Here is an 11,243-nt window from a genome sequence, read left to right as displayed (position 1 = left end):
CGTCATAAACAGTTATCCATTCAGTTAAACTTATACACCTGAGCATTTTAGGCGGCTTTAAATGATATATATATATGATATAAATCTAATTTTTTACACTAGTAAGTAATTGGGGGCCGTTGGTGAAATACTATGCGGCCCCATAAGATTATGAACATTTGAATGCGGCCCTTGCACTGAAAAGTTTGCCCACCCCTGTATTAGACTGAGTCACAGATCATCTCTTCCGAGTTCCAGAAAACGAAATTTGCAACCGAAGACTTGCGTGATTGCACGTGAACTGCAATGCTTTGAGACACTACAACTGGCAGCAGATAATTTGCTACATCTTATTCAAGAAAACAAATTTCAGCACTTCAAAATCAACGTCATCTGCAACTGACCCGTACATTGCTCAATTCCACCATGCGGTGCAACGAAAATTATGTTTACGACGTATCGCTTCTATTGAAAAGTTTGACGTTGCCAACGTGTCTCATTCCAACTTTACATTATTGGAAAAAGATTTGCAACAACCGCTAGCAACCTTCTCAACACAACTCGATCGATATGCAAAAATTGTTGACAACAGAATCTATTACTTTGTCCGGACCCCCCAACCCCCCCCCCCCCCCCTCAAAAAGTTGTGCGTAAATTAAATATGCCAAAACCGTTCCGTTTACCACTTCGTGATAACAGGGAGTCGTTATCTCAAAGACGCGAGCCTTCAATCTCTTGTATTCGCTTGTTATCTAATCGCCAATTGCGACGTAACAAGGGTTTAATAAGGAGGTTTATGCGCTAACAATCGGAAAGTTACGTTCCGGCTAGGACGCTGGTAGCAGTTTCTTGCTAAGTGGTAACTGCACTAAGTGCAACATATCAAACTGTTTTTGCATTTGAACAATGTAAAAGTGTTAAAAACGTGTAATGTTGTGTTGCTTTGATCCGCCAAACACGTGATAGTTTGTCAAAAACATTAGATCGATGTAAACCGAGTTATGTTATTAGGGTAATTTGTTACTTGCCAGGGACAATTTATGCCTTCTGCAGTTAGCACCTTTAGTGCATTCGTGACTTTGCGCAACTTAACAGTAGGATTACCGCTGCAGCAAGAGATTTAGTTCTTTAGAATTTGGACCCTGTTTTTTTAAGCAACGATTTTGATTACCTGACAGTCACGCTTATTTTGCAGCTGCAGTTTGGCTGAGTAAGCTAGATAGCAGCGGCGAATTTAGAAAACTACAAAGCTTTCGCTAAAATTACCTGTTCTTCCTGTCAATTAGATGGGTAGAGAAACCGCCAATTTTGGAAAAAGTGCTTTGCCGCATAACGCGCGTGTTGAACGATGTGTGACGTCATAATGGATTTCCCCCAAAAAAATTGTTGGACCCCCCCCTTTAAAAATTTCTGGATACGCCCCTGCACTCGGGAGAAATCTCTATGACGTAAACGCTGCCAAATTAAGCTACTAAATGTCGTGCTTCAAATGAACGATGATAGCCCACTAATTCTGTTTAATTGTGTAACTTTCATCATTCTCATCATTCTTTCATCATTCTCTGTGGTCAACAGAAACTAAACCAAGTGTCCCATACTAAATACCTCGGAATGATCATAGATGACAAACTCTCTTGGAAACAACATGTTGCATACCTTGCAACAAAGCTAGCCTCCGGGTCAGGTATGCTATTTACGCTTAAAAAATATTTGCCATCAGCTTCATTAAAGCCTGTTTATTCAGCTCTTGTCGCAAGTCATTTGACTTATGGCATTCTGAGCTGGGGCACGGCTACATTCCAAACTCTACATCATCTAAATGTTCTTCACAATAAGGCTGTCCGAAATTTAGCAAACGTATCATACAGAGAAAACCTAAATCATGTATATTCGAAAAGTCAAATTCTTAAAATTCCTGACATGTACAATTTTGAACTAGGAAAATTTATGTTCAAAGTTCACAATAAGCTTCTGCCTCCTGTCTACACCTCTGCCTATACTTACATTAGTTCAATTCATAATCATATAACACGTCAGTCTGCCACTAACCACTTTTTCATCAAACGTATGTCCTCAACAAAATCCCAGGCAGCATCTATTTACCAAGGCCCAAAATTATGGAATTCCATTCCTCATTATATATAAAACAACCCTCTTCGTTTATTTAGCAAATTATACAAAAAAAGCCTTTTGGATATGTATTTGACCTGGTAAGTTTTTACATGTGTGCCATACTTCTTATCCGCATTATTTTTCACGTTACTTTCCAATGCTGTGTACCTTGCACTTGCATTCCTCCCGCCAGTTCCCTAGCAACCACGTGTAATGTATGATAACATTTACAGGACCAATACAGTACATAATTTGCATTATTGTAAACTGCGCACACTGCTCTAGTTTTAATTATTAAAAGACTCCTGCTGTGTGACTATCTTTTTTCCTTTTTGCCTATTTATCATTATTTCTGTACACGGGTGGCTGACTCGATGACCTATATGGTCCCTTCGCCATCCACCAGTTGCTTGCCTATTATATTTTATTTGCATGCAATAACCGCGTACGCAACTGAAAATAAAAATGATGATGATGATATTGGCGTTTTTCATTTCATGTTAACTGTGGAAAAACCAGAATCCAAGAGCCAAGAAATTGCATGCCGACAACAGGCGAGAGCTGTTCAAGACAGGTGGTGGGCCACCACTATTTGTTGAGGACCCCCTCTTGCCGAGTTGGTCACAGGTACAGTGAGATCAGATGTAAACTTATGTTTGTTGAATTCAAGTTTAACACGAGTGTGTCTTTTATGTGCAGCAGCCCTCCCAATACAAGATTGGGAAACAACCTTGACCCCAAGGATGAGAACAGAAAGGTTGTTGTTGAGTTCAGAACTGCAGCGCCAGGCACATCAACAACTGTGTCTCAGCTACAGAGCAGCAATCTCCGCTCGATGCACAAGGAAGAAATGGTAACAAGGCAGCTATTATTAGAAAGGGAGCTAGCTCTCAAAGAAGGGCAGTTCAATGAAGTAAGAAAAAGGCGAGTCTTATTTGCACAAAAGTTTGAGATGTTACAAATGCATGAGGCTATTTATGCTGAGCAATTAGCTGAAATAAGAGAGTAGGGCGCTGACATGAGAAAGGAGTGCGCTGTAATGTGGTTGCAAGAGCTGCCGGCCGATGCCCAACTGTAATCAGAGGGGGGGCTTCTTATGACGCATACTGGTGAATCCCAAGGAAGGGCCTCCGTCCTGCTTTAAAATAAAACCTCGGGAAAGGATCCAGTGTGATGAGGAAAGCAGGACGGAAACACCACCTAATTGCTCAAAGCAAAAGGCTAATGTGAAGGGCACCTATTTTGTTATTATATCATTTTAAATTATTTTGCAGACGTTTTCATTTCTTGAACTGTTGAACTATCCGCCTAAAATCCTGATCCGCGGATCACTGTTAAGCCAGACTCATGCGCTAAGCCAAGTTTCTACATACGGATCAACAGACCGGGACGTAGATAATTCAAGGCTCAGTGATATTCCAGGCTTCTGCATTCGGCCATAAGTGTGTACTTGTATGTGGTGGAATAATGCACAGTAATACAGTAGACCTCACGAACCTAACTCTGGGATGAATGTAAGTTTTCTCATGAAGTTCAATAAAAAACTTTCCTGTAGTCTCTAATATTTTTTATTTGCCTGGTGATTCTAAGTTAAATCCGTGTTTTCTGGCTAACTAAGATACATACAAAAATATAACCAATGGACTACAACGATATTCACACATACTTAGTTTCCTGTGTAACAAGTATTTAATTTTGTCAAGGATTTCATAACTTTAAATTAAAATGACACAAGCTTGTCGTGCGCGCCTTTTCCTGTTCATTTTTTGCCAAATGTTGTCTTTCAATGCCAAAGAAATACCTAATTAACTTTGATCTGTCAAGCGTGACTGATCTGCCCATATTTAGAAGTGTCGCCTATGGTGTTAGTACTCAATGCTTTAACACAGTGGTTCCTAACCTTTCGTGGACCATGGCCCCCTTAGAATAACTTTTTGGTCTCGTGGCCCCCTTCAAGTTAACATGTAGGACCTGTGGCCCCCTTAAAATGTAGATAGCAATCTCGCGTTGGAATGCGGTATTAATTTTGGCCTTAAACAGGTCTAATAGAGTAAAGGAGCGTGATAAACCTCACTACAAAAAAATAGTATATGGAATAGTCGATTAAATTCGGGAATAAAGTTAAAGTGAAAATGACTTTTAGTGGGTGTTTCTTGTGAATCTACGCCCGTGGCCCCCCAGAACACAGCTCGGGGGGCCATGGGCCTTTGGTTGGGAACCACTGCTTTAACAATTCAATTCAATGGTTTATTTTTACCCACAAACGCAAATATTAACAAACAAAATACTTACCACTGTGTTGTTTTTGGAAACTTGACATTCATAAAAATCAGGATTTTTCCAACAGTATTGATTCTGAATGTCTCCTGCAAGCTACCATTTTTCTCATAAACAAATAAAACCTGCTTCTTGTAATTTCATCAGTTCACTATTGTCCTGCAGATGGTGCGTGTTGTTTTGTTACTCTAATTTAAATTGCAATTTCCAGAAATGGTTTCAAACATGAATTTTCTATGCTCTAATGCAGACTTGGGTGGCTGCAGTAAACTCTCTGCCTAGTAGACAATCCGCTTTGCGTACATGCACACAATCACTACACAGCTGGTGTAATCAGGTTGAAGGGGACCACCCGTTTGAAATATAAAGTATCGCATGAATAGCATATGTAACATTTAAAGCATGTACCGGGGACTTTCCCACTTATGTTGTAACTTGAGTTGAATTGACCGAGTTTTAACTAAATGCACTTGTTGTGTATGCTTGCTTGTTTTGTCCTGTATTTACTTAAATGAAGTAGTTTAATTTTGTCTACGTCTGCAGTTTACCGATTTAGTTGCGATCTTACGGAAATAAATGTTAGAGCAGTTGGTCTCATAAGGCAAATTAAAAAATGTCAACTTTTTTGGTTGTACAGATTGTTAATGTTGGGATTGGACGCTAAATAGCCGCACAAGCTGTGTTTGCTTTGACACACTTTTTTTCAGAGAAGCAAAAAGAACAGCACACAACAGAATAAATGAAGTTCGGATCTCAGAACAACAAAACATTTATTTCTTATGTTTTCTTTGGCCCGGCATTTTACCAGCCTGTTTTGGTGGCAATTTGATGATCATGGATCCATCAGAAGAAATAGTGAAGGCTTTTTTTCTGAGGAACGAACTTTGAAACCTTTTAAAATGTTGATCTTTTTTAACGGCACTCATGTTGCACCAGTCTGCAATGCTCATTTTAAATTCAGAATATCCTGGAAGGAGAATGTACATTCCAGTACCAGAAAATGATCTTTTAATGTCTGTGTAATGTGTTAAATCACATATGATTGTCACTAATTTCGACACATTTTGCTTTGTCCATTCTGTGCTTACTTTTAACATGAAGTTAGCTGACTCTGAGTTGTTGTTAGTCCACAAGGTTCCTGTTTTTAGTTGATGTGGCCAAACAGATTGTTTTCAATTTACCAACATTCTGCTTTGAATGTATGAAAATGCATCTGTTGCATTTGCCGTGCAATACTCCAAGGCTTGAGTTGATTTGCGATCAAACTCAATTTTATCGTGTGAGTCAAGGGTTGAAAAGGTCACTGACATCATTGCATTTCGATGACTTATATTGAGACCAACTTTGTCAGTTGCTGCAAAGTATATGCTGAGCTTGTGGAAACACAGTGGAGAAAGAAAGGTGAATTGCTTTTTCATCATCACTGCCGAACACTAGTTTTGGAACTTTAAATAAACGGATCTGTCTAAGTGAAGGTGAAGAAACATTGGTCCTAGAAATATGGGATGATCTTTTTTGTCACATCGTATAACACTAAGGTTTTTAAAAACTGTTACAGTTGCAAATATATCTCCCAAGTTGTAGGTTTTATCGATTCCAAAAATAGTTTGTCCGCTACCACAAAAACCTTCTAACATCTTGGATTTGACTTTGGGTGAAACGGACAGCAGTGAATGGGTCTTTTTTTAGTGTGAGAAACCGCTTGTACGAACGGATGACTGGAAATCATGTTTATAGTATTTAGATAATTGTCTGCAACTTTTGTAGATGAGCCTTTTTCTGATTCTAACTTTTTTCGGTCATTATTTTAATGTTGTAAATTGCTCTAGGTTTTTTGGGCATGAAGTTAAATCATCCAAGGATGATTCTTGCAGAAGTTTATTGTAGGCTTTTTTGGCTTGCATTAACTGAACAAGTTCAGACATTCTTTTCACTAGTTTTAATGTAGGTACTTGCTGTGTGCTTGCTATTGCCATGATGACTGTAGCTTTCCAGTTTTCCTTGGTATTGGACAATTGCGGGTAACACTTAAAGAAGAAACACGGAAAAGCAGGAAATCAACACTAAAAGCAGAAAGAAGGGAAATTTATGTTTCCTAGAAGAGGGAAAAATATATGCAGAAAAACAGGAAACGAGTGAATTTTTTTTGCTTCTTTGGGTTTCGAAATACAGAACAGTTTTTTATGCCATTCTTACCTGCAAAAACCAGTGTAAAACGATGTAATAGCGTTCTACATCGATTGTGTCGAAATACAGAAAAACGGGAAATGTTTCTTTATTTTTTTTATGCCTATCTTACTTGTAAAAACCATTGTAATACGATGTAACGGCGTTCTACATCGATTGTGTCGAAATACAGAAAAACGGGAAATGCTTCTTTATTTGTTTTTATGCAGTTCTCACACGTAAAATCCATTTAATAGCGCTCTACATCGATTGTGTCGCAATACAGAAAAGCCGAAAAAGGGGATATTTTTCTTTCTTGTTTTTTTATGCCGTTTTAAATGATATAAATCATTTTGTATTATACCTATTTTCACGTCGATTGTGTCGAAATACAGAAAAGACGGGTAAACCTAATTGTTCAAACTTCTGAAGGAATCGGACAGCTAAACTCCCTGTTGAAAGATGCTGACGCAGTTGTACGATTGCTTATCTCACAGTTCAACTCTACATTCCCGCATAATCGATGGTCAAATTTTTACCAGTCACAAATCTAAAGCTTGCCGCTTCAGCAATTTCACAGTGGATATGCTTTAGGAAAACATTCAATAGTTGGAGGTAGAAGCACGTCTTTTTTGCAGTAAGGCCTCAAGTTTGTTGCATAATAGCCTACTGCTTGCTGCGATCAAGATACGGAGACATCTTGATATTGTTTGCAGGTGCGAGTGAGATTTCTTTACCTTAGATGGCACATAAGTCAGTTCAATAGTCACAATCTATTGTTTCACTTGATAAAGTGTGATAGAAACTAACCGGTAAAAGAACTGCTTAACGATAATAATACGAAATAAAATCAGGATTACATATTCCCTGTTTAGAGCAAGTTTAAAAATTTATTAAATTACGCAGTTTCACATCATTCGCATCGTTAAAAGTTGTGCAACTATAAATGTTTTCTATGGAGTAATCACAAAATTGTTTTATTAGTATGAAGACATTTGTTTGTGGGATATTGTATTGTCATGTTCCATTTAACTTTTATGTAATTAACCGACTCTTTTTTCGATATGTGACCGACTTTTCGCTCTGAGACGTCATGCTGTTTTGCGGCGCATTGCTGTCAGTGACCTTGCGTTGTTGTCGCGATTAGCCTTTTGTGATCACGGCCAAGCAGAAGCATTAACTTCTATGTGTTGATTGAAAGAATATTTTGCGATATTATAGTTAAACTATACTTAATAATTTTAAGGGACTTGTGTAATAATTAATGCACTGTTTTTGTAATTGTAGCTATTATGTATGAAATCTTTATTAGCCAGCATTAAAATGGCAATAAAACTGTTAAAATCGAAATAAGCTATTGAGTTTGTTGAAAGCAAAACAATTACTGGAAAATCCCGTGGACATCTCACATGTTCCAGCTGTTAAGCCATGTGGCGGAGTAGCTTATTTTTTCAAAGAGGAAAATTGAGAGTGTCGAAATGATTTTAAATGCGACCAGTACAAGTTTATCGGCGAAGGTCGTCATAACAATGACAAGTTGGGAATCGTCCGCCGGTACTACAAAAAAAAGTTCCTAATGGCAGAAAAAACAAAACTTCGGCGGCGATTCAGAGACATGTGTTACTGTTTTGCCCGACAGTTCCAAGGATCCACCATTATGTTTAGTCCACTACTTTGGAAATGAAGAAACTCACATTGATACTCCACACGGAAACGCGAAAAAGAAAACAGGAGTTACCTTCCAACTCACGAAACAGTAATCAAAAATATTCCTTCAAAAACGGAAACTCAAAAGCCCAAAAAAGTGTATGACGAAATGCAAACCCAAAAAAGTCATGAAGATGATCACCTTCGAATGCCGGTCGATATACCGCGAGACATAAAACAATGCGAAAATATACAGTGCAGTGCATCGCTAAAACGACGAATATTTCAGCACTGTTGAAGTAGCCATTTAAACGGGAACCTTCGTGCATCAATTGACAATTTATCCCGACTTGGTAGTTCATTTTGCAGCGGAGGAACATGTAAAAGAAATGAAAAATTTAGTCAGTCTTTCAAACGCAAATTCCAATCTTAAGCAATTGGTTTCCTATGACACCATGTTTTGCCTCGGGAACTTTTACGTGCCAGTGCTTGTCGCTAGGAACGTCAAAATGCAGGATGATCCCATTTTTCCAGTGGCGTTCATGTTCCACGAAAGAAAATTTTGAAGTACCACAGTGAATTTTTCCGCCATTGGCATCACTAAACAAAACATATAGCTAGACAGAGAAAAGGGAATGACCAGGTGCCTCGAGGTCTTGATCAAGACCCATTTTCCTCGACTTGTATATGTGTTTTGCACAAATCACATTTTAAAAGATGTCGAGAGGTGGGTAAAAACACATGGGGGGGGGGGATGGTGAAAAGGTCCTCAAAGACGACGTTACGCGCCTCATCGATTGTCAGTCGATAACTGACTTCAATAAGCTGTGCGTGGTACTTTCAAGCAGCGGGTCGCACAGATCTCATTGAACACTCCTGCAAGTTTGTAACAGAAAAGTTTGCTGCGTTTTAACAAGGGGGTGCATCTAGAATATACAGGATCGCTTGGTGCATTATTAACCAGCTTGGCGCACCGTTATAACACTTGGCGCACCTTATGATCACTTGGTGCAGCTATATTCCACTTGGCGCACCCTTTTATCGCTTGGTGCAGCTATATTCCACTTGGCGCACCCTTTTATCGCTTGGTGCAGCTATATTCCACTTCGCGCACCTTTATATCGCTAGGTAAAGGTGCATTCAGCATTATACAAGTGCACCAAGCAAAATAAACTTGCACCGAGCGATCCAAAGGTACACCAAGCGATAAAAGAGTGAACCAAGCGATATATATGTACACCAAAGTATATTAAGATGCACTAAGGGTGGAATTCACCAAGTAAGATTAACTTAATCTGGATTAGGCCTTAATCTAGGATTAAGCACCTCGATTAGTTGGTATTCACCAACCAGGATTAAACCGAGACTAGTAAATCGGTACTTTAATCCAGATTAAATTCCTAATCCCCGATTATGCTGAGTCATGGTCTTGGCCGCATGGGTTTTGGACTTGCTTAAGCGATGTTTTTCACTTGTATGAAGGTGTAAAACTGCGTGTTTTAGGATTTTAAACACTTCTAGGCGCTTTTGTGCATATACTTACCAGCTATTTAATGTGAATTGTGTGGTTATTAATTTTGTTGGTTTGACACATAGTTTTTAAATACTGTTTTGTTTTGTTAGGCAAGCAACAACAACAAAATATGCCTCGAACAACTAATTTCAGTTTATTAGAAAAGGATTTATTGCTTTCCCCCATTGAAACATATAAAGATGTTATAGAAAGCAAAAAGTCAGACCATCTCACCAAAGGTCAAACAGATAATGCTAGGAAGGATATAACTCAAGATTTCAACAGCAATTCTTTTAGTCAAACCAGGTCAATTGATCAGTTAAAATTGCTGTGGAAAAACTTAAAGGCAACAAGCAAGAAAAATGCAGCTTACGTTAGAAGGGAACTGGCAGCAACTGGATGTGGACCACCACCTACACCTACTGATAGCACTTCAGAACGAGTGGAAGGTTCAGTTTTAGTTCAAACACACTTCATCATCACCTATCATTTTCATCCAGACCACTCCTTTCACTCATGTAAATTTTGAGTAAATTATTTGAACTGTTAAAAAGTATTGTTTTACAGCCCTAATTTCTCCAGTTATAAAGGCCCGTTTGCACTATGCTTCGTGGCGCTTAACCTAACCTTGCGACCCCTTCTGTTTACACTACGCTTTTCGAGGCGTACCTAAGCTTACCAAATGGAATGCCTGACGTCATTTTTAGCATAAAATGGCCGAAAATGACCATAAACTACCACATGAACGCATTGTTTGTGTACATGCAGCATTAATTTGATTTGATTTTCGAAGCAGACGTCAGTATAAGATTTAAAAGGCCAGTACAAACTAAATTTTGTGTGAACAAGAGGTTAGGGGCTCGAAAATGCTTGTACAACTATAAACTGAAGTTATTAGCTCTTTTAACATTGATGCAAAAGAAAATGGATACTGAAGCCAAAAAATGTAAAAATTTTTGGGTGCATCCAATCCTAAAGAAACGTAAACAAGACGGTAAGTAGTTTTTAATGTTATGAAAACCAACAGATATATGACATAGTTTTTTTAAAATCCACAGGTGAATACAACAAACTTCTCAGGGAAATGCGCATACTCCATAAGCCATGGTTTTTTTTACATACTTTCGAATGACAGCGGTGGTGTTTGATGAACTTTTGGCCAAAGTAGCCCAGGAAATAACAAAGATACACACTCCATTAAGAGAGCCTATTTCACCAGGAGAAAGATTGGCAATAACTTTAAGGTATAAAAACATTTTGTACATATAGGTTCCTTGCAACTGGAGACAGCTATACTACAATTGCATTTTCATTCCGAACACACAAATCAACTGTTTCAAAAATTGTATCTGAAACATGCGGTGCAATTTAGATAGCACTACAACCGGAGGTCATGCCTGTCCCTGATGAAACTTTATGGGAAAAAAATGCCAAAGAGTATGAATATTATTGGCAGTTTCCAAACTGTGTTGGGAGCATCGATGGAAAACATGTTCTTATGCAGGCCCCAGCAAACTCAGGTTCATTGTATTTTAACTACAAGAAAACT

The 11,243-nt window shown here is 38.5% G+C and overlaps 1 protein-coding gene and 1 long non-coding RNA gene across 2 annotated transcripts; one reads left to right on the top strand and one right to left on the bottom strand.

Annotated features, from left to right (window-relative positions):
* The first annotated feature begins 607 nt into the window (after positions 1–607).
* Positions 608–6,791, top strand: LOC145217510 (uncharacterized). The gene is made up of 2 exons (XM_080084781.1): positions 608–2,718; positions 2,791–6,791. Exons 1-2 carry the CDS (start codon positions 2,633–2,635, stop codon positions 3,098–3,100), a joined length of 396 nt encoding a protein of 131 aa, XP_079940907.1. The 5' UTR covers positions 608–2,632; the 3' UTR covers positions 3,101–6,791.
* Positions 6,792–7,801: 1,010 nt separating this feature from the next.
* On the bottom strand, positions 7,802–10,202 carry LOC145217527 (uncharacterized). The gene is made up of 2 exons (XR_013857425.1): positions 10,068–10,202; positions 7,802–9,057 (listed from the first exon to the last, which is right to left on the bottom strand). It is a non-coding gene; the product is annotated as an uncharacterized LOC145217527 (long non-coding RNA).
* Between the last annotated feature and the right edge of the window lie 1,041 nt (positions 10,203–11,243).

The sequence above is a fragment of the Phallusia mammillata genome, chromosome 3, assembly GCF_965637545.1.
Source record: "Phallusia mammillata chromosome 3, kaPhaMamm4.hap1.1, whole genome shotgun sequence".
In the NCBI taxonomy this organism is placed as follows: Eukaryota; Metazoa; Chordata; class Ascidiacea; order Phlebobranchia; family Ascidiidae; genus Phallusia; species Phallusia mammillata.
Note: the sequence above shows the minus strand (reverse complement) of the source record. Positions and strands in the feature narration are given on the sequence as shown.